This window comes from Festucalex cinctus, chromosome 21, assembly GCF_051991245.1.
Source record: "Festucalex cinctus isolate MCC-2025b chromosome 21, RoL_Fcin_1.0, whole genome shotgun sequence".
NCBI classification, from domain to species: domain Eukaryota; kingdom Metazoa; phylum Chordata; class Actinopteri; order Syngnathiformes; family Syngnathidae; genus Festucalex; species Festucalex cinctus.
The window spans coordinates 6,543,762-6,568,109 of NC_135431.1; the positions used below are offsets into that span (position 1 = coordinate 6,543,762).

Here is a 24,348-nt window from a genome sequence, read left to right on the forward strand (position 1 = left end):
CTTCAATTTTTATTGTCTTCCATAATAGAAGATTGATTATTGTTACATAAAAAGAAAACATTTGTGTTTACTTTGGAAAAGAGTAATCAACATTTTTGCCCATTTGTCTACATGTTATGGACTAAACCACTAACAGAATCAGAATTATTTTTTTCCTGCACTGTTAATTTAAATTAATGTCCACTTTTGAAGGGATGGAAATTAAAACGTGTCAAAAAAAATAAATAAATAAATCAAATTGCAGAATAATCAATCACTGAAATAATTAGTGGTTGCAGCCCTTATATTTTGCACTTAAGGGAGATTAAATGTTGCAAGAATAACATATTATAAGTTGTAATTTTATTTTACGATAAAAGTTCTATTTTACAAGATTGAAGCCACAGTTATTCTTCACAATGTTTGATTATCGCATGTATTTGTGAGCTGTCCATGACCAGTGCATATGCTTTTGGCATTCTCAGGCCAGGCTCCCCCTCTTAAAGCCATACACATATCAATGTCAGAGATAGTACAGTAGAATCTGGGGAGGGCAAAAGTGTTTATCGCACATGCACAGTTTCTCTGATTTATCAATGGCATAATCGGTAGATTATCACATGTCAGTTTGACTTCCGTTTCTTTGCAGGTACAATTATTTGTTGTTACTGTGCAAAATGTTTATAACCAGGAAAGGTGTTTTCAGTGTAAAGCTTCCAGTTTTGTAGCCTTTCCACTCTTCTCATACAAAGTTAGTGGGGGGGGGGGGGGGGGGGGGAAGATCAGGTGGAACATGGGGGACCACACGCACACTGGTTAGTGTAGAAGAGTGTGTGCGCGCCAGTGTGACATCGGGTGTTTAGTTTGTGCATGAAGCAGGAATGTGAACAACTCACCTTTTTTAGCAAGCTGCTGGAGCCTGCCCTGCCCTGCCCTGCATGTCTGGGAAAGCCCTGGAAGCAGCAACAACTATGTGCCCTCACAGGAGGGAATGTGGATTAATGATACACCAGACAGTGAAAGTAAACCTCTAAAAAAATTCAGGTGATAACTACCCCTCGAATTTAATTTGTAATCAGTTTTGAAAAGACGACAGATGTGATAATTACAGTAGACAGGATGGTAGTTAGATGGTCAAATGGTGGTTGATTTCGGTTGTGGTTTTTCAGTTTTGTCTACCCCACCCATCACCATCTGTACAACCTGTTGTAGGCTTCTTCTAAAAAGTGATCTCTGTGGTTTGGTAAAACTATGGAAGTGGTGGATTGCTTAGCGTGAGAAAGAAAAGGCCATGTCATGTTTTGCCCATCATCTATTCAACTATTTCTTCTTCTTTCTTCATTATACTCCCATTTTTCTGCCATGTTTTGCCCAGTTGTTATTCTGTGTTTGTGTACAATCCAATCTGACATGGCTGCTATCTGAATGTCAGGCTAGTAAAGGACGTATCAGTGTCATAGTTATGAAGCATTGTTACAAATATGAATGTAATACAGATGTAGTATTGGCGCATCCCCCCCCCCCCCCCCCCCCCCCAAAAAAAAAAAAATCTGTGTGGATTTTTGATGGATGGTTTGATTAATGGCCATTGAGGCTCTGCTAGTACATTTTTAAACATATGATATCTTGGGGGAAAAATTTTTTTAAAATGAGTTCTTTCCTCGAGTTTCTTGGTAGCTCACGTGGTCAAAAGATCAGCACACCTGTACTGAAAAATTACAAGCACTGTATTCGTTTCATAGCCTCCGATTTCTGCTTTCCCACTACAAAACAAATGTCGCAGTGGTAGCCTATTAAAAGCAGGCTACATCTGATGGCATAAACACGCTTTAATCCTACATGCTGTAAAATGGTTCAAGATGGTCTGTGTGAAACCCAATAACGCGCCACTTTTAGACTGAGCTGCCTTTTTTCAGCCAACTTAAGAATGTACAGCCAAAGTCAGGCTCCCGCAGAAAGGCCCCACATTCAAACCGCAGTCATCGGGCATGTGCACCTTTTTTATGATGCATCAATAAGGTGCTACAGTGTTATTTTGTTTTGCACCCCACAAAAGTGAATGGGCCACAGAAGAAGGCAAACATTTAAATTGGGTGTGCGTTTCTTCTTGTTTGATGACCTCATTCCACCTGAAATGGAGACCCTTGCATGACCCGTAGCCACGGGGGAAGTGAACATGGGAAAGTACACTGTATCCCGATTCCTCTTGTTTACTTCAGCAGTCAGTGTGTGCAGAGCTGACTTCTAGTTCAGGCTTGTGCTCCTTCCCTTTCACTCATTCGTGCGGTTTGTGAAGATGGACTGAGTTGTATTTATGCACAATGTAGCATTTTAATCTTTATCGCAACACAGTGAAGAGAAGCACATTCTAGATGGTCAATCTACAAAATTTTACATAGCACCTCTCACGTCGTGTTGCCTCGTGCATCCAAGTTTCATAGAAGTAAAATGGCAGCGATATTCCTGTAGTAGGCCAACATGGAGGAGGCTGCCTGACCTTTTCTCAGTCTCACGTCAGCATGAGCCCGCATTGGCCAGCTGTTCAGCTGCAGCTGATGCATGTGTATGCGCGTTCCGCCTTGCAAGGGCTCTCATTGGCAGCATGCCCCGGATGCACACACCTAGCTGTGTGTATGCACTCGCATATACGGACGCACACTTGTTGTTTTGACTTGCTGGCAATAGCCATTCCAATTAAACTTTTGTTCCAGGGAGTAGGTGTTGTTATACACGGTTTAAATTCAACGTCAAGCCCCTTTGGTTCCACCTCGTCCCGAACAAAAAGCCTTGTATGTGGAGGCTATCCTCTCAGCCCCCTGGCATCTTGTACTTTCTGCCTATTACTCTCCCACCAGCAAGCATGTGATTAGACCACTTTGAAGCCGATTCAGTAGTTGTGGATGGAAAACAGAGTTTATCACATATTTAGGAACTCAATGAATTGGATTTCTCAGCTGAATGGAAGGATTAAGATTACCGGGTTTGTAGTACTACAGTGAATTTGGTACTGGGCCTGAAAATTTTATAGACGCAACCTCCTAACAGGACATCCTCACAACCTCTCAGGCTCTTCTGACGTTTCCTGTCTTGCTGTCCGGCGGTGACGGTGGGCACAGCGAACAGGAAGAAAGCACAAGAAGTCAGTGAGCTAGTTGGGACTAAATGTCTGCATGATGTCATTCAAGGAAGTGAGACAGCTCTAGCGCATTGTGTCATTGTGTGTTCACTTGTGTCCAGCATTGTGGTGGTGTTGACAAGCGGTTGAAGTCATTAACATGGTCACTTCCTTGTCAGTGAATCCAGATTGCATATAAGGTCGTCTGATTTGTCTCGCCGCTACAACAAGATTTATATTCTCTCTTACAAACATGAAATAGTGTTTCTCTAAGGTATTAAGTGATGCAGATCCAGGAAGTAAACCTAGGGTGGCTAAATTTTCCAAAGTTAAAGCTGGGGTGCAACATTTACCTGAAAATCTAATACTACATACAATAAACTCTTACAAATTTAATTGCTACTCAATCTTCGTCAAGGTGCGCCAAATGCTTTTCAGTTTCCCATCAATTAAAATTACTACAGTATTTTTTTTTTTTTTTTTTTTTTTTTAAAAAGAATGAATTCGTGATTTGGTTGTTCATTTTCCCCTTTAGCCAGCAAATGCCCAGCCCCAATGTGGCTCTGCTTTTCAGCTATTCACTCAATTTGTTTGAATGTTTTTTTGGCAGACATGCTTACTGTTAATTGTGATGGCTCATTAGAATGTGGCAGGGGCTGGTTTGACTTCCTTTCTGTGACTCAAAGGATACACTGCAGCTCACAGGTCATTAGCCAGCCCCACAGGACCCCCAGGACCTGACCGCAAATGGCATCTACCCCCCCCCCCCCCCCCCCCATGCTTCCCTTTTCCTCTTCCCCTGCCCATCCCCTCATCCCACCATCTTGCTTTTAATCTATTCGTTCCTTGTGGGTTTGTTTGACCCCTGCAGAACGGGCTGTATATCATGAATGTTATCATGAACCTATGTTGGTTACTTTTAGACATATTACCAGGGAGATTAATTTATCGTATTTATTTTAGGATGCATACACATCCATTGGAAATTTCCACTTGGTGCAGCAATTAAAATGCAACAATGAAAATTTGATTTAACATGTTCACACGCTTAGATCTCTGTGAGATTGCAGCAAAACTGGATATTGGTACTCACTAACTCAGCATTTTATTTTGTAAGTTTTTTTTTAAATTTGTTTAAGTCTTGTTGGTGCCCCAGTGTTGAGACATGTTTATGGGCATGCATGGTGTTTGATGTGTACAGACTGTGAATGCAGTTATGTCTGCTATGTATCACTTCGAAAAATACACGTAACTGGGATAAAGTCAGTACATTGAAATTAGGCACCGGGACCGGTTGTGTAACTCCAGGCTTAAATGTTTTTTTCTCTTCCTCCTGAATTGTTTTAAAAACACATTTCTAATGGACTTCATGGTTTAACATAAAGCACACGCCTCATACCGCCATAACCACAAGTTTACTTGTAATGACTGGATTGGCAGGTATTAGCTTGATTTTATTTGTCATCATACTACTACTATTATCAACAGTGTGATTAGGTTGTGTTTCCACAGGTCTAACTGGCATAAGCATAGGAAAAGCTTGAATCCTGGGAAATTACTCAACACTTAGTTGGGCTTTTCATGCCATGTAAGCATTTGTCATTCTGGAAAAATGCCTGCAAGAATTTAAGAAATGACTTTTCAGCTTGGAACACCAATTAACAAGCCTCTCTTTACGAGTGACACAAGAAGTCAATGCTGCAGATGGGGAAACATCTTGAATGCCTTTTTCATAGTTTCCTGTTGTTATTGTTAATGGGCAAAGTTTTGGACTCCTGCCTAGTGCCTACCATGTCCATCCATTTGGGATCAAAGGGATCCACAGCCAGCTTGCAAAGACAAAAAGACATTCACATAGCTTTGTCTCTTCCCGTTTGGTTGGAGAGGATGTGCGAGACAGGAAATGAAAGCATTTCAGCACTGGTCTTAGGAAAACTGATTAAGAATTAGTATACATTATTGTTGTCTGAACGAACATTGTGCCCTGGAATGATGTATATAAATCTTGTGAAGTGCGTATTAAATAACTGTACAACAGTGGACCAATTGTAAATTAACCAACCGCTCCCCTAGCTTGGTAACACAAAATATAAAAATAGTCATGAACCAAACCTCTATAATGGATTTGTCAGTGCAAATAGGATCATCTCATATTGGGACAATTGTCACGATACCTGATCCCATTTATTTTCCAGGATTGGGGCTGATACCCGATACAAGTACTGTATCGGATCGGAGAATCCTTAGTGCCAGTCAGAGTGGTATCTTTTAGCAATCTTTTGGTGGGAGGCTAGACACACTATGTCCATTGATAAGTCCAGAATTATCCCTTATCACCTATGTTGTAGTGGACTGCTGGAGGTTGGCTGTATTCTAAAATGTTTCATATTTACAGCTGCTGTCGGCACACTTCACTGAACTGTCCCGCCTTTAATTAATTGGAGAATTACATGCTGTCGCAATAGCATGGTGCAATATCGCACAATTTTTGTCTCCAGCCTAAAAAAAATGGTAACACAAGACTATTAGACTACTACGGTTTGCTTGATGCACAACTGTGTTAAATTGAACTAAAAACTGAAGTGTACTGTTATATGGTTATACAGTAGGGGCTTTCAGCTCTGTTGCCGCTAACCAATTGGTGCTCTTGGTTAAATAAAAGTCAGTTACTCAGTCCTTTGTCTTGATTCTGGGGCAATGGAACTTTCTGCCCAGTGTACTGAGCAATTGCAACAGCAGTATATGTCCATGATAAAATTTATATGGAAAGAGGATTAAAACAATGCAATACATTCAAAGTTTTGGAGCAAACCTCCTCTACCCGCTGTTAAATCGAAGGATTAGAGAATGAAAGGCTTCTTGGGATTCAGCCACAGACTCAATTTGGCTTCCACAGTAGATCCATTTTAAACCATGTGTACACTATTATATCTCCGAACTAATCTTTTTTTAGTCATGATAATCCTTTAATATGTGAGAAGGGTTTCTAGAGGTAGCATAAAAATGTAAATCGCAATGCATCGTCTGTGTTTTTGCGGCCGCAAAAAAAGATCAGCATGGGAGTTTGACTTCTGGCCAACCCTCCACTGTATCAAACTCAGGACGAAACCTATTTGTGGCTCTTAAAACCAGAGCCCTCCATAGCCTAGTCACAGAACAGGTTCATAAATAATGTGATTTTCTCTGGCCTCTGGTTTCTCCTCCTCCAGATTGGCTTCTCTTTCCTGTTGCAGGATGTTTATCTGTCAGCAGAGAAACAGGCTCAAAACCCCAGCTATGGTTGGATGGGGGGGATGCCAAAGAATCCAATCAAGATCTGCTTGCTTCACAGCTGTGGGCATGTACTTACTAGTGGAGAAATACTTTTTTTCCAGTTTAGAAACCTTATGACTTGCAGTTCTTGTGGTTGTTATTTAGAATTTGTTGTCCAGAACTCTAGATAAGGATTTCTTTTAAATTGAAGGTTTATAATAATAAACTTAGGCTTATGTGAACGCCACAGGTGTACGATCTGAAATGTTCTTGGAATTATGTTTCTATCTGCTTCAGGGGCTGAGGTATCAATAATTTAGTAGGCATTGACAATATTGTTGAATTTCCAGGAAAACTTCAGGTTTTAGGGAGTGATTCTAAGCTTTAGGCCTTTAATGGGTTAATCAAAATAGCTTAGTGATGCAAGTGTCTAACCTGGTTTTGTATCAGGGTTCTGCAAGTGGAAAGGGTTGTAAGCCACTGGATACTGTGCTTTATATCTTTCTGTATTTGCTGCGCATCTCCCGGCTGCTTTGAGCAGAGTGCTCAGTTGTGTGTGTAAAAAGCGCTGACTCAGTCCGCAGCCCCCATTGCTGGACTGCTTGTGGAATTTGGAGCTGAGGTGCAATGTTCGGGAGCACAGCAGCTGTTTGGAAGGGGCCAGATCGACCTCTTTGTCAACCAGTGCCCCACTCGCCCCTCCTTTCTCATTCCGTGTGTCTTTCTGTCTGTCTGCCTCTACCCTCATTGTGGATTTCATTGTGGTGGTCAATGACAGTCAATCGGCTTCTAATCACTGGTGCATTCTTCAAATGCTGCACTCCAGCTATTGCTGAATTGTTATAATCGAGCATCTCCGCTCACTATCCTGTTTTAGATTAGATCTCTTGCCTATTTTCTGTTTGTCATCTCCTCATGCCACCCTTTGCCCTCTTGTCTCGTTCTCCTATCCCTTCCTCCCACACTGCTATATCCCAGTTTTGCCTAGTGACTGCTAAGTATGTCCCTGGGTTTGCCTGTGTTGGCCATGCCCCAGTTAGCCAGCACGTGCTGTCGTATTTATTTATTTTATTTTTTTAACGTGTGCATTGCATATACATACAACTAGCGTGTGAAAGACTCATGCATGAATTCTCGCCAATTATAGTCAACTGAGCCTGCAGGTGTCCTATTGCGCAGAGATGAGCTGCATTACTAATAGAGTTCTTTTGCTATGTTCACGCACATGTGCTTTGATTCATTTTCTAACACTGTCACAGTCGTAAAGGGAACTTGATACAGAATGAACAAGGCAGATATTTGTCGTTTTTGTTCAGGACTACCAACATACTACAATTACTGATGCTGTCAGTTTGCACATGTAAGTCCTAAAATGGCAATTTAAGACCATGCCATATCAGTAATACCAAAAGGAATGCCTCGATTGTCATGATGCTTACATGTTATGATTTACTTGGGTGTTAACCACTGATCTGAATATATGACTGGCGAGCCGATAGCCCATACACACCCGTGCAAGCCAGAAATATATTTTGAGGCTATCCAGTCATATATTCAGATCAGTGGTGTAAACAGTTGTGGTCCTTGACTGGTGGGTGTACATTAGCTTGGCACTGGACAGCTAGATCGGGCAAGCATGTCTCTTGTCTCCATGAATGCATCTGTCAGATTTCTTTAGCTTACAAGACATTATTATACATTTCTCACAATGTGGTTTAATTGTAGAAGTCAGTGGTTGTATTTTGAGAGCCGTTTGTCACTACTTGGACGAAGCTCTGTCATTCTGGGATAATCAAAATGAAGTATTGACCAAGGGACAAGATGCCCTTAATGTAGTTTCTCTTAATAACTAAACATGATTAAACTGACACTGGTGAGGATCGGACTTTCTGTTGTGGTTTACAATTCTTTGTTCTCAGACCACATTGCTGCCTGATAGTGTGTTGACAGTGTGCTGACCTTGGCTTGTGGTGCAGCGCTAAATCTGTTGGTCATCTGATCTATTTTAAGGCCTATTTATAAAAGTACATTGCTGCATTTGTGTCATTTTTCTCTTGCTGGCAATCCTGACTTCCCCATCTTTTCAAGTGAATATGCATGACTTGAGGACTGTTAGCTGGACGAGAGCACCGTTGACACCGGCTTCAGCACCGTTCATCCATCCTCCAGCTCAATGGTGCTCATTGACTTAGTGAAGTCTCACATGCTGCTGATCTGATAGCCTCACATCCTTCCTCCTCCAGGCTGAATCACTTGCATTGTCTGGATGCACTCCGTGATAAAGTGAAACTGCCGTGCACCGCCTGACAATCTGTGCAAGCATTCTCTCCTGAGCAGGAATCCTGTTCTCGCATGCTTTCAGGAAGAGCTTTTCTTTTCTTTTTTTTTTTTTTGAGGTGGTGGGTATTATCAAAATGTTTTTTTTTTCCTTCTGTGAGTGAGTTGCATTTCACAGACATTCCACTGTCGGCCATCACCATATAGTCACTCCTTGTCTCTTCCTCTGTTTCCAGCCTGATCTTCTTAACTCAGCATTACATCAGATCATTTACCATGTGGAACAGGGCCACCTGAACGTTCTAGATGACAAAAGAATGTGCACTATGTTAATAGAACATAAAGATCATGCAGTTATCCCTCTGGGAACATCTGCTATGTTGGGACGTTATATTCTCAGAGGCGGCCTATCTGTATTGTAATCCGCAATGTCACATACAAGGCGCACCCTCGCACTTGGCAATCCGTTCATCTCGGCTGAAGTTTTCAATGGGCAGCTGTTGTTTGATTCACATGAGCAGTGATCACTCCATTTTGTGCTCTTGCACTTTCCTGGAAGAGACGATGCTTGCTTATGCACCAAATGCCTTCATGGTATTTGTCATACAGTGCTGATACTGTCTTTAGTTTGAGGTATCAGGTACTCGTGGAGACTGCCACTACCAGACTGTCACTTGAACGATACTGCAGTTGTGTAATCCTACTAACCAACCCAACAAACAACAATAGAAATTTAGCCAACTTGATGTTATGTGCTGCACCTACATTCATTAAATGGTGATGACACTACGTAACTACTTTAGTCCTCTTGTGATATGTAGGACATTGCTGTCCATTGGGCGTAGCTTCAGAAGTTAATGATCCTGCTTGAGTTTTGTTACACGGACAGAAAACCTTTGCAGAAATGCAACTGCACCCAACCTCTTTCATCTGTTAACATGTGAAACATGCAGTTGCATTATGAAATGAGAAGGCAGAGGTGTGGCAGTCGAGCCTGTTGGGTGAAAGTTGGCTGGCGTGCTATCTTGGCATGTAGCCGTCGGGATTGACAGAGCGCAGCGTGCAGTTTGCTTGTTGAGAAGAGGCAGCGTCTACACGTTCACCGAGATGGCAACACGGGTCACATTGTATCCTCCCACGCAGACTCAATCTACTTATCTGTGAGGTCACTTGTGTCCTACCCGTTATCTCGGTCTCTGCCTGCTACTGTGCCAGACGCTTGTTTGCTCTCCCAGTTTATAGTAGTGGCTCCATCCTAAATGGATCAGGCTTGTGTTTTTCCCTGCCTGATTTAACCATTCAGGCTCACACTGGTAGGTTTGCCCATTTATTGAACAATGTTAATTACGCCCATTTATTAGCAAGGTGACAACAAGGTTTCCCAAAAATTACAGTTTGTCAAAATGTGAAGTCTGGTTTCATTTCTGGAAGTCATTTATCCATCCATTATCTTGACCGCTTATTCCTCACAAGGGTCGCGGGGGGTGCTGGAGCCTATCTCAGCTTGTTTGGGCAGTAGGCGGGGTACACCCTGGACCGCTTGCCAGCCAATCACAGGAGATAAAACATTTCAACGTATTTTTTCCATTTTATTATCATGCATTTCTTATTGCCCAATGCCTATTTGTCTGGCCCATCGATGTGCAAGTACCTCACTTTTTTAATCAGTTGCGAAGGGGTATCTTCACCTTTAGAAAAATCGAACAATTCATGTATTGAGAGTGGCATAACATTTGCGTGACTTCCAGTGGTCAGGTGTTGTATCACAGGTGGAGTTAAAAATCACAGTGGTCACTCACAATGGTTTTCTGATGTCAGAGCTTCTCTGGCTCTGAATTTGATGGAGGCAGTCGCCTCAATTTTATATGCAGGAAAAACTAGGAGGATTTTTCTCTTTTTAATTCATCAAGATCTTTTCTGCCCTTTTACTTTATCCTCTTCCAGACTATGAATGACCACCTGGTAATGTTATCATAGCATCTCCTTCCCTTTTGACTCAAAGGTCATAACAAGAGACTTGTGGATACTCTTATACAAACGGGTGAATCCATTTATAGTAACGGGTGGACCCGATGGGACTCAAACCCTTAAATGGTGCAAAGTCGTTGCTGGGCCGCACCACTTGAGGCACAGAGTGCTGTATCATAGTAAAATCACACCCACCCCTCGCCACCACCATTAGCTGGGGAATAACGGTGATGTGCCCAGAAAAGGCTTTTGGAAACTTGTGATGTAATATCTGTCAGGATGTTGTGACATGTTGCTGTTTGAACATGGATAGGATGTATACTGCTGATTGCTGACTGTAATTTACCCTCACAGTTAAAATTTATTAAGTGCTTCTTTCTGGATGTTAACAAGGTGCCACGGTATTTCTACAAAAATCTGCCAACTTTTTTTTTTTTTTTTTTTTTTTTTTTTTTTAAACCACGGGCCTTTGGAAAATGTTGTCCGGGTTACAGAACATTTGTACTGCCTGGTATTTCTGGCTTTTTGTGTCAGGCTTAGATGCTGCCATAAAGTCACTTGTTCCTGGGACTGCTGGAGAAAATGTTTCTTCTGGCTTCATACCTTTGCCAAACGAGTCATCCAGCTGTCACTTTTTGTTTCACTAGAGTCACCAGCAAACCTTAGAATTATTTAGCATAATTTGCAAGTTGCATTTGTAGAAAAAATGGTTCAATTCAGGATGAATATTTGAGAGTCGTGTGGGTCTGACATTTTTATATGCACTGCAAAACTGCATGAAAAAGGGGGTGTGCACACCTGTCATGTTCTTTGAGGTGATATATGTTACAGCAGCATAGAGATGCTGACTACTTTTACATGCAGGCAAGAATGCTTTGTGTTTCGAAAGGCCATATAACATGTGCAAAACCCTGAATATGCTCTTATTCTGTTTTCTTAAAAACCTAAATAAGACCCCTGGTTTACCCCTTTTCCGTGCGTCACCGTCCGTGCATTGCCGTTTACATCAGGGGATTCAAAATGCCATGTATTCGGGAGTAACTCTGTCCTCTCATATGTAAACGGATTACACTGAATGTTTCAGAATCCAGAGGTATGACGTTATTGACGGCATGTAAACGTAGTATTTATGGGAACAACATACTGAGATGCACAATGGTGATAATCAAAGTGGTGGATTATTGGTTTAAATGATGTAATAGTTGTACTGATGTCTCGATAGCACAGCTAAGTAGTGTAGAGAATTGCTGTTTTGACTTGGTTAATTTAAAATCCTTAATTCCTGATTAAATCACTATCACCACCGTGGCGGGTATTTTATTATTATTTTTAATCACCACAGTGTTTCCTGTGGTTTCAGACTACAGTATACAGAAATCCAATCCGGCTTGGTAACATATCCTGGAACACTCCTGATGTTCTCACCTTATCTACACATATTGGGAGGGCATGTTGACACAGAATTACACAAATCAACTTGCTTGCACTGTGGGTTGTACATGTTGACTTGACAGCTCGGAGGGTGTTTTAAAGTGCGCATGCATGAACATGTACAGAAGTGTAAAGTTTTTTTTTTTTTTTTTTTTTTTTTCCTTGGTGATGAGAGCTTGTACCAATGTTCTACTGATGCCCACTTCGCCCTTCACTTCTTTCCGGTGCTTATCAATGATTTAGTACCAAATATTTTGCATTGCAAACTGGGAGTTGGGGTGCTGTCTGGACCCTCTAGTTTTGCCTGCAGTAATCTCACAGCTGTCATTCACTAGAGAGGCAGACACCTTTCATTTGCGTTGATGATGCCCTTTAAGAATTCCATTGCATTTTGTTCTTGGTGATCTTGAAATGAAAAAGAACTCAATTCAGGTATTTATCAGGAAACAAGTTTGGAATACCATAACACACAATGAATTTACATTATCATTATGATATGGTGTGGCTGAAGTTTTTTTTTTGCTGTGTTGACTTTGTGCAATGCCTGCTCAGCTTAGTGTTGAGGCATGATGTGACAACCAGCTCATTTTGGGAGTAGAGCGTGCAGGAACACGATACTGAAGTTGTTGGAGCCAGCTTGAATTGACAGATATTTCTGGTGAATATGAGGGAAATTAAATGGACAGCTTAGCTGGCTGTGATCATGGGAACCCACATGAAAACAGCTGAATTTTAGGGGGAAAAGAAAATTGTTAAATTCTGATTTCCATGCATGGCTCAATACAGAATATTCTTGGAATATATAAAGATGTTTTATGTTTGTTTTCTTGGAAATGACATTAGTAAGCTGGAGGAAGATGAGCTCTGTTACTCTGTGATATCCGGCCTGTAGCCATGGCTGTATATTAATTATGATCTTTTGGAAAACTAATTGCTCATTTTTATGATAGATGCACAGTTTTGTTTTTTTTCTAGGAAAACTAGCTTATGAGTTCTCTTCCTTCCAGCGGTCCTGTCACGTTCAGACGAAGGGGAAGGCCATCCACAGGTTTCTTCCTCTACTCATTTAATCCTGAAAAGTCACCCTCTCTTTCCATCTCTCTTTCCCCCCTGTCTCTCTTGAAGACTGCATTTTTGTGTCGTTACCTCACTGTGGTTGTAAATAATATCCGTGATGACTTCCAGATGTCCCTCCATCCCACTGTGGAAGTGGGAATGGGGATGGAGTCTGGTGCGGTTGTAAGGGTTGGACTGACACTTACTGTAACTGGCTCAACTGCTGACTGGTCTCACTGGCTCGTCACTCTGCATTGTCCGATATTGCATTCTGTTCCAAGTTGAACCTGACTACTTTTCCAGTCCTTCACTGCATTGTCTGCGCTTTCCTTATGTTCTCCCACTACTGTGTTATCATCCCACAGTCATGTTCTGTTGTAGTTTGAGAGTTCCTTAACCGCAGACAACGAGCAGACATCGTCGTCATGTTCATCCTTCCAATAGAGTTCATTAGCCCACTAATTCCTCCCTTCTGTTTTTTTTCCCCCTCCTCCCTTTTCAGTAGTAGTGGTTATTGGATTGATGAGCTGTGTCAAACAATGCCCACCATTTCTTGAAAAAAGAACCATACACAGTACACGCACAAATATACAAAAAGTGTGATTTTTGGACAAAGAAACGTTACTTTAAATGTTCTATAAGTTTTCAAACATACATTTGTTCTTACAATGATCTAAAAATGAGAACACAGACACTAATACAATGCGCATCGTATTGTGATAACGACGTCTGTCCCGACACATGGCTTTCAAGGCGATATGTATCCTGATATTTTATTTTACTTAACATATTTTTAGGAAACAGTATCCAAATCAAATTTGTATTATGCTGGATGGCAAAAATGTTTTCTTCTTCTAATTTTAGCAGCCTCACACTAACATAGCAGTGCAGCATCGAAAACATACTGTGCAAACTCGAAGGTTGACTTCAGATTCAGATTGGGGTCAGTTGTATTTGGATAAATTGGTTCCAGTGTCATTTTCCATGCAAGTATTAGCCATTATTAACCAGTCACATATTAAAACATTAAAATACACCTTTAATGACGTATGAGGAGGGGAAACAATTTGTTAACCTTTAATTGAGGGCGGAAAATAAATGTTTCTTTGCTGACACACCTTTACACAACTCAAAGTGATTTACGGAACCAGCCCACCAACATGGAAAAAAACAACAACAATTACATACAAAGGCATGTCCATACATGTGTTCATTTTGACCGCTCTAATCTGAGCTGTCTGCTGTGCTGTCGACGAATGGAACATCAGTCACGCTTACATGCCAACTTGAGCTAAACCAAGCCAGCAAAATGTACTGAAATGCCTCATAAGTGTGCCATTTGAGCTAAATAAACTGCACAAAAATGGCCCGTGTTGTGATAAGGATAGATGGGCCAGATAAGTGGTCTGGATTTTTGCTTTACAGCACTACTACTTAGCTACACGGGTAAGTTTGGCGTCACTCACGTTTTTCCAGTTTCACTGGCTCCTGTGGCCAAACATGCCTGCGTATTTTTCACAGTGTAGATTGCAAATGTAGCCCTGCATATGCATGCTCATTGAATGCCTGCCTGTAGATGGCTTTCCCATGTAGAGTGCAAAACATTAAACTACTTTGTGACTGACATGTCATCTTTTTCCAGTCTTGACTCACCAGCTGTGCAGTCATTGCAAAACCTCTTGCAAACAAAGAGGTTCAGTCATGCTTGGATTGACACTTTCCCAATCATTGCCAGGGGTTCATGCCACACCTTGTCGTAGCAACTGTTGCTATGTTTGGGTCGACCTGTGTATTTTGCTAGCGAGTTAAGATGGATGACAAAACTGGATGGTATTTGCTTGTTTTGTGGTTAAAAAAAAGAGCACAGTGTGTTTGATTCAGTGGCAGGGAAGCAGACACATTGATTACTGCATAAATGTGGGCTAGTTCATCGTTTATTGAATACAGCCAGTGAGTGTGTATGACCTTACCTACACCCGTAAGACAAATTTCCAATAATAAATTGCTTGCCAGTAAAACAGGTTGTTAGTGAACGCGTACACCACTTTTTGTTCAAATGTTTTTTTTTTTCTGTCAAGCATTTTTTTAACATTGGCCTGGCTATGGAATTTCTTAGAAAACCAGGGAGACGACAGCTCAGCATTCATCTGGTTTTGATGTGTGGAAGCAGATAGATATCATTGGGTGGATGTGCACATATTTGCATGTGTGCTTTGTTGTGGCTAGGACCTGTGGGCTCAGAGATGAAAGAAGTCTCATGTGGCTCCTGACTCAGCAGACAGCTACTAATCATGTCTTCCTCTTCCTTGCTCCATTACCTTTACTCTGTGCTTTAAAATTCATTTTAATGAGGAGTTAGATTAAAAGTGAACACTTTTATTCCTTAGTTCCATCCTGACGAGCACTGCCTTGTCAAATCACTTCGGAGAAAGAAGCTGATGTGTGAGAATGATGGCCTAGTAGTGCTCCTAATAGTTAAGTAAAAATACCTTAGGTATCAGGATGACAGCGAGGAAGGTAGCAGCAGCAATGTCAAAGGTTGTAGCTTTGTCTTCATGACCTTCCGGATGATGGGAATGAGGCAGTAAACATGTATAGCCCATGTGCTCAGTGCTGAATAATTGATGTTGTCTTCTAGCGTTTATTGATATGGCTGTCCCCAATGACCCATGCCAATATACGGTGCCTCAAGGGGCCGGAATGTGCTTTATTTACACTTTGCAGGGGTTTCGTTAATTTGTTACTGGAATTAAATAAGTGGAGCTTTACCAGATGTATTTAGTAAATAAAATGATATAGTCTGGAGAACTGGAACATCTGCCAAAAACCATTTGCATTTTGATGTGTATTGTGCTAATAAATGTAAACTGTATTTTTTTTTAATTCTGATTCACAGTGGACATCTGACAGGACGTCCCTTTCACTTGGCAGTTATCAGATTTTTTTCCCCCAGGTGGATGTGGAATGGTGTGGACAAAGTCATCCGTGAATATTGTATAGTCACATCAAACGCTGGCACTGATGTCAGACATTTAGGTGTGCAATTGCTGGATGCTTTGCCACTGTGTAAAAGTGCACACTGTTCAATACCAATTAGGGGTGGTGGTGGAGATAGGCGTAATATTCTTAGAAAAACCCGTGAAATAGCGAGGTACAACCCAAATAAATCCCGTAATGTATGAATTTTGGACCCAAATACAAATCCGCGACGTAATGAATGTGCAAGGGGGAACAGCGAAGTAGCGAGGGACCACTGTATAACCTCAGCCGCAAAGCTAAGAAAGTGTGCTTCTATCTGAATTGACAGAACCATGTTATTTTCCATAATTCATCTCGTTTTATACCTCTATTCCATCATGATTTTTCCACGTTTTTCACACACAGCCAAACCTGAATCTAAAGGGAAGCATATATGCATTTTATATGTTCATGATGGATTTGAGTCTTTGCAGCGGGCCCTGTCGAATTTCAACATGATGCGATGGGGCTGCAGGAAGGGAAATCACCACTAACCACAAAACGATGACTGTAATCACATTTGTAGTATTTAGTTTGTTTCTTTGGTAGCAAAATGGTGTTCTCACTTAAACATTTTAGTTCATTCCCATTCCCTGAAAAGCTGAACGCAACTGACTTAATCCCCCCCCACGACTGTTTATAACGTAATTGAACAACATGGCTAGTTACACAGGATGTAGTAAGTATATGTAGTGACGTGTGCAGCAGTCATAGCAGCCGACGATGTCAGCCCCTCATTACTCCACTAAAGAGTGAACACTTACTGACCTTATGTGTTAGTTTAGTTTTACCAAAGGCGTTTCCCCCCCTTTCACAGTGTGAAAATGTCATTTTCCGGAACACTAGTGGTTTTTATAAAATCATGGCTCACACCCACACAGACACACAAGTGTAGAGGGTGTGGACATATCCTTGTAGTGTTTGACTAATAACATACATTATTTACCAGTAGTGTAATTTTCCTAATTTGATACGTTTATACATCCATTTATGGTTGCCTGTGATTTTCTGCTACCGTTAGATAACTTTTGGGCTGTAGTGCCATGTCATTTGAAAGTATGATATATTGGTCCTGTTAAACTCGATAATCTTCATTGTGTAGTCAAATTAGCTCTCTGCAGGTAAATGTAAAGGTGATGATGTCATTTAAAAGCCACATTAATATAAATCATTATGAATTGGCACAAGATTAGAATCAAGGTTTCTTTTACATGTGCTTTTTTAGATTATTATAAATGGAATCTGATTTCTAATCAATAACTCGTTTATTATCAATCTATGGAAAGAAATCACCTGATATCTATTTGAATGAACTTACCATAACATTTCTCCTTTTCTTCTTCCTTACAGCCAAACCCTTTACATCCAAAGTGAAGCAGATGCGGCTGCACAAAGAGGACTTTGAAATCCTCAAAGTGATCGGACGAGGGGCTTTTGGAGAGGTAATGTTCCTTTTGTTTTTATACTTACCACCTTGCAACAGACTACCACCATACCCATTCACAACCTGCAATTGGGGTTTTCTCTTTTGTTGAGGAAACAGGTGTCATGGGTCAGCTTGAAGCTGCTCATTACTCATGTCAAATCCAACATGTTTTATTTGTCTGCATGTCTGCTTTGACTGGAGATATGTCGAAATGTTCCTTGCAGCCCAAATTTTTGCAATATGATCCTAAAACAATATTACAGTAAAAGACAATTGTTGTACCTTAATATCTTAAACAAACAAGTCTGATATTGGACTGCTTTCTTTTGCATTCCAGCAGCAGCAGCATGCTGTACTAGACTTGCTGCTTGAGCATGACTCCACTTGTGAAAGGAAATTTCACATTTCGCACTTCACAGGATTACAGTACCAGTGAAACTAACCACTAAATACCACTTATTTCATTTTGTGCTTCCTTGTATGCGCGTGTCGAAGTAGGTTGGAAGATACTTGTTAGTGGGTTTCAGGTGATTATGTCAAAGCAGGGGAATGTTGTAAGGACAGGTATCGAGGACTTCAGCCAGTTCTCATGCCTAAAAACAATACAGCAAAAGGCAGCTCCACACTGATTGACAATTTCTCACCAGTCACCCGAGTCAGTCAAAGCACAATTATGTTCTCAAACGTTTTCAGCTCAAAACAATTAATTTGTACCAGTACCCAGAAGCTAAACTTGCAAAATTAAATATCACCTATTATCATAATTGCAACATACACTTAAATAACGAGTGTTAAAGCAGAAAAGCAAAATTGACTAATTTGTTACAACAAACAAGTAGTTGTGCCCACTTGAAAAACTAGCTTTAATCTTTTGACTCTAGAAAATTGGCCGATCGCTCATTTTAAGAAAGCCTGCTTTTAAAAACAAACACTCTTTAAAGATTGATGATGGGAAACTGAATGGTAAATTAGCAAACAAGGTGATTGATTGATGGATGGAGATACATTTGGACACACGTATCAGCATGTAGCTCCAATACAATGCAATGCATTAATGTTTTTACTTGAGCCTGTGCAGCTAGTTTTGGAATGTGCATGCATGAGTCATGTATCTCCCGTGTGTGTATTTTTCAGCATTGTGTTCAGGGTTATATTGGGACTTGTGAAAAGGTGCTACCTTGTGGTAACATTCCAATGTCAGTGGTGCCATGGCCACTCAATGACCAATGTGATTATTATTGCACCAGTTGTAGTCACCTAATTGAAACACTTTTTTTTTTTTTTTTTTCTCTGTGCCACCAAAATGATTCTATTTAAGACTAGAGTCATGTAGACATGCGGGTAAGAGAAGATTCCAAACGACGGCCATAAATGAGATGTTATGATGTCATAGGGTTTCGATTAGCATATGATGAAGTTTGGAGTGGTCATGCGCAGCAGCAGTTAGAATGATTGAGGTTTTTATGACCTTTAGAGGCCTCTTTCCCAAAACATTTTGGTCAAATTCCAATATTTTCGGTATGTTCCATAACATTAAATACCAAGCTAATGTACTATTGGATTGCAATTATTAATTCAAATAGAGATATTGAGTTACAGTAAGTATCCGCTTGCATGAAGTTTAATAAAAAACTAGCATATTACTGAACTTATTAGGGATATATAAGGTTATAAGGCTTCAAGACTGGTGGCATCAGACTAAGATTACCAAGCTCAGATGTAGAAAAATTGATAAAAACTGAAGTCTGGCAAGATGGTTCAAGACCAGTCTGAATTATGACTTTTTGATCCTCTCCACTCTTATTCCTTTTAACAGATAGCATTTTAAGTGATGGTTCGAGAGCACGTGGTTGTGGAGCCGATTTGATTAATTATGCAATCCTATGTGTATATGTGTGCATCACCTTCAGCTTTTAGCATCACCCAGCTACAGTTCATCAATAATTATTGTGACTCTTGATTCTGCCCATGTGCAGCCAAAGGTGTCTACAATTACAAAAAAATAAATAACAAAAACACAACCAGTAATAAAATCAACAGAATTGGTCAAAGGTGAAAAATATAAGGTTTCCACATCAAATTAGAAAATCTTGAGGATGCAAGAGAGCTGCCTTAGTTTATAGGCTTTTGTTCAAGTAGCTGGAAAAAGTTTTTTTTTTTTTATGCGTCTTTGTGGGCCATGTTGTTGTTCTTTCTTTCCAATACAAAGTCAGGCCTTTGCATGAACATCCCAGCATTGTTTCCCCCGCCCCCCCCCAAAAGAGTACACAGCCAAAGACCCTGAGGACATTTTCATTCATGTATAAAAACCAAAACACATTTGCTTACTACCTGTGTATCATTTGGTTCATTTAGTAAAAAAAATTGCCCCAAAATTAATTTTGAATGAATCATTACGCAAAAACGATAAAACAGATAATGCTAGGGGGAGAACAAGAAGCAAGTAAAGTGACGAGGAGACAAAAACACCAAGGCGTTGCCAAGAACAGTGCGCTCTCCCCCTTTCCTTCTCCCTTCTTCCTCCCTTCCTCTATGGAGGGATCCAAACACTGCAGGAATGTTATCATTGTATTGCATTAGCAACATTCCCCAGCTCATTTAATAGACTACAGACCCTGTTGCATGGGCTTCTGTTTGTTTCTGTGTGAGCGCGTGTATGTGTCACAAATTCTTATGTTTACTCTTTGGTTCCTTTCTGCCGTACACAGTTAAACAGTCTTTTATTTATTTATTTATTTATTTATTTATTTATTTATTTATTTATTTTTATTTTTTTAACATTGCAGACCAATATATTGCAACTCAAAAGCCCCCAGTAGATTCCGAGTTAGTTTGTAGTTTCTAAATGGTATCTTATAGATGTTTGTGTATTTAAATTAAGAGCAGGAAGTCTTTTTCAAATGCTTGAAATGATCCACCTGCAATAGCCGTCTGTTTCTGTTTCTACTAAGTTATCTTTTCCCATTGTGTGCATGTCAACAGTAGTTAACAGCAACTTCCTTCCAAATATCACATCTGTGCAAATGTTCCCATTCCCAGTTGATTGGTTTGCATCTTCATGTCTGTGGACACGACTTTCCTTGGAATTATGAATCATATTTACGTATCCAGCTATGTTTCCCTGCCACACTTCTTTGCCAGCCGTCATTTCTCCTACATTGTCATATTTGTACTACTCCATTGAGTTTGTGTGAAAAAAAAAAAAAGAGATTAGCGATTAAGTGACTGCTTACTTTTACTTTGGGTGGCACGAGCCTAATCCTATTTCAAGTCTCCTAACTCGTACTTTCTCTTTCGCTGTTTGATTTATCCACTTAATGTCCCTTATACTTATGCATCAGACTGCCGCAAACTGAAATTTGAAATTAAAAACCTCATCTTTTTGTCATTTATCCACTTAATGTCCCTTATACTTATACCTCAGACAGATGCAAACTGAAATTTGACATTAGAAATCATATATTATTATTTTATTATGGTGGATGTCTGTCTATGTGCATGTTCAGTTCCTATAAACTTTGTATTCATCATCACTTCTACTCCTGTGTACAGGTAGCAGTCGTGAAGGTGAGAAATACGGACAAAGTTTTCGCCATGAAGATTCTTAACAAGTGGGAGATGCTAAAGCGAGCAGAGGTAAGTGTCAAGTAGCCAGCTGCCAGAGGAGCTGATTGCGGTAACGTTGATTAATTTCTTCACGATGAGATAAGGCGCGCGCGTAGCCACTGGCACGTTTCCACAACACGACAACCTGCCTGTTTTTCTCATGAATTTCTTCCGTACATTTCTAGGTCTTCAGTCATCAAGTCTCATGCGTCACAGCTAACTAGCTTGCATGTTTGTGTGTTGTGTGCAAACAATGACACATGGGAGACGGACATCGCCGTCTTTTTTTCAATTGTAATGTAGAAAAATTCTCAATGGTTTTATTTTGTTTATGTCATTATGTTAACAGTTGACCAGCATCCCAGAACAAATTATATTCGACCTTTTGGTGCTTACTCATACTGTTTTTTTTTGTTTTTTTTAGACACATTTTGTGAATTGTCCAATCTGTTTTGTTTTTCTTTAGACGGCATGCTTTCGAGAAGAGCGAGACGTGTTGGTAAATGGGGACTCCCAGTGGATTACCACCCTCCACTATGCCTTCCAGGATGATGATAATTTGGTAGGCAACAGTAAGAACGTTTTGTGTGATGTTTATACTGTCAAGTAATAGTCAGTCTTTGCTCCGTCTCTTCTCTTTGCGCCGAGTTGCACCGTCTGTCAATTTCACCAGGTCACTCAGCAATCCATGTTTAGAACACAATACTATCTCTTCAATATGACAGTTGACCTCCCAGCTGTTAGCCTGCTCATTCATTCACTTACCGCAAAGCACAACATAACTAAGAATTGGAGGAAATCAGGCAACACAAGTGGCAATTAACATGAATGTTATAAGCCATTAAGCCAAAAGAGTGAGACTTGCAAGCCTTCAATTTTGATATCATAGCCATCATTTGCCAGTTAACTTTTTCATATGTCCTCTGTCTTTCTCCCTGTGACCCAATGTTCAAATGCCGGAACTGCTTGTCATTCCTTTTCCCACATTCTCACAACAAATACTTTGCCCGAGACACTCCCAGAGACTCTTAAGACTAGACAGTACTGCCCTTCTAGCCATCTAATAATAGGAAAAAAAAACAAAAAACGAGTATGTATATTTTGCAGTATTTACTTCCTCTAGAAGTAATATGTGAGGAGGGAGGGGGTTGTCTCCCTTGAGTGGCTTTACTTGCAAAAACAATGTCCCACATAATGATGTTTTTTTTTTTTACACCCCCAAACAATACTGCACACTCGTGTTTTTCCACCTTAGTCCTCTTTCACTGCAATTAAGACAAACATTTCAAATGTCGTTTTAGTACCTGGTCATGGACTACTATGTGGGCGGTGACCTGCTCACGTTACTCAGTAAGTTCGAGGACCGACTGCCTGAGGAAATGGCCAGATTCTACGTGGCTGAAATGGTGCTTGCTATCGACTCTATTCACCAGCTTCACTACGTGCACAGGTGAGGAGCTAGTTAGTGCATTGTGTATCACAGGATGAAATCCCATGTCATTATATACAGTATCAGAAGGTTTTCATTATTTTTGTTAATACTCGTACAACTTGAGGTCAATAAAAGTGAAATAAGGTTTCTTGCACTGTTTGTCAGCAAGCAATGAGAAACTAAAAATTGCTTATGTTATGTGAATAACTACTCATTAAATGTCAGAATTCCCACCCTGATGAAACTATCTACCAGCAGCAGCTGCTGTGTCTCTCTTGACAGAGGTCGGAAATTAATTGGCTAATATCATAAAACATTTTAGCTTCTAGTTCAACAAAACCAACAAAAGATTTCAAATCAAATATTTGCACAGAAACATTAAACCGCTCCTACATTCAAGGTGGTGTTGATGTGCTTAAAAATCTTTTTATTTCTGATTACTGAGTTCACACTGGAGGATTGCAAACCTCTGCCCTATAGTGAGTGACAGCTGCATGGGACATTTGATAGGAGACAATTTCGAGTGTTTCACTGAGCTATTAGTGCAATGCTTGTTCCCCAGTAACACCAAGTGGAATGCTCCAGCCCACCACCCGTTTCCAGATCTGTGCCCACACATTAGGCATTTGATACGCTTATCATCTTACAGATTTGAAACATTCGTGAGAAGCTGATGGTATTATGTTGTAGGGTTGCCATTGTTTTAGAAGTTAAGAGTAGACGCCACCACATTACAGTCCAATTTGGAGGCAGATTGGGTATGTTCTGAATAAATTTACTTGTCTGTTCTTCAAGTTTCACTTGTCACCTTGTGGGGGCTGGTAGGAGTAGCAGACGTGGAAGAATTGAAGGAAAAGAAACGGAACGTGAGGTGGGAGGGTGATGCTGTTTCCCTTGATGTCCCCTTGTGGACTCTTTGGGACAGTAATGATGGGGTATGAGAGGTGTGTGGGTGTGGTGTTGATACGTCGCCCTATGTGCTCACTATTTTATATCCATGTGCTCATGACAGAATCACATTATTTTTTTTTTTGTATTTGTTGTAGAGGTGGGAGCCAGCCAGGCACATCCCTTGAGGAGGGTGTGTTTTGCTGGCTGATCCCGTCTGAGAAAGAGTGTACATGTGTGCGCGTGGTTGCATGCATGCCCGTGTATGTGTGTTTGGCAGCATGAAGATGAGGGTGTTTTCATCCTGGCTGTGGTGTGTCTACGTATGAGGTCAAGTCTGTTTCCTATTCACATGACTAAGAAAAAGGACAATGTGGCCACCCTATAAATCACAAGGCTTTGATGTTCATTAAGTACAAAACCATCCATTCTCTTCATTCACCAAACACTTTATTAAGTTTTTTTTTTGCAATTGGTACGGTTGTGGTTCCAATGTAGAGCAATGATAGTCTGATTTTCCCCTACGGAATCACAAATGAAGTTGATGATGTCGCAGTGTCCTGGGATCAGTTATGGTCCCATTCTTTGTTTTGCAATCGTTGGTGTGCACTGTGCACATACTGTATGACTTTCGTATATCGCTTTTCACCATGGTGAGGATAGAAAAGGAATGGATGGTCTTAGGTTTGTAATGCATTGTCGATGTGACAAGACAATAAAAAAACATATCCGCTATTATAGATTATCACAAAGTAAACACGCAATGACCCCAAGTGGTATTATTTGTACACCAAAATGTATCTTTTGATTTCAGGGTCTTGGCATAAAACATATGAGATGATGGCGACGAAATAAAGTGTGGCTAGAAGAACACCACATTTTTATAAATCATTGGCCAGC

At 40.5% G+C, this 24,348-nt stretch overlaps 1 protein-coding gene across 9 annotated transcripts in view; it reads left to right on the forward strand.

Annotated features, from left to right (window-relative positions):
* The window catches only part of cdc42bpab (CDC42 binding protein kinase alpha (DMPK-like) b), a 55,516-nt gene that overhangs the window by 2,016 nt on the left and 29,152 nt on the right, over positions 1-24,348 (forward strand). For all 9 annotated transcript variants that reach the window (XM_077511216.1, XM_077511218.1, XM_077511221.1 and 6 more), the window contains exons 2-5: positions 17,447-17,538; positions 21,075-21,158; positions 21,595-21,690; positions 22,430-22,578. In XM_077511216.1, coding sequence (XP_077367342.1) covers positions 17,447-17,538; positions 21,075-21,158; positions 21,595-21,690; positions 22,430-22,578 — 421 coding nt within the window. The remainder of the gene's footprint in view (positions 1-17,446; positions 17,539-21,074; positions 21,159-21,594; positions 21,691-22,429; positions 22,579-24,348) is intronic.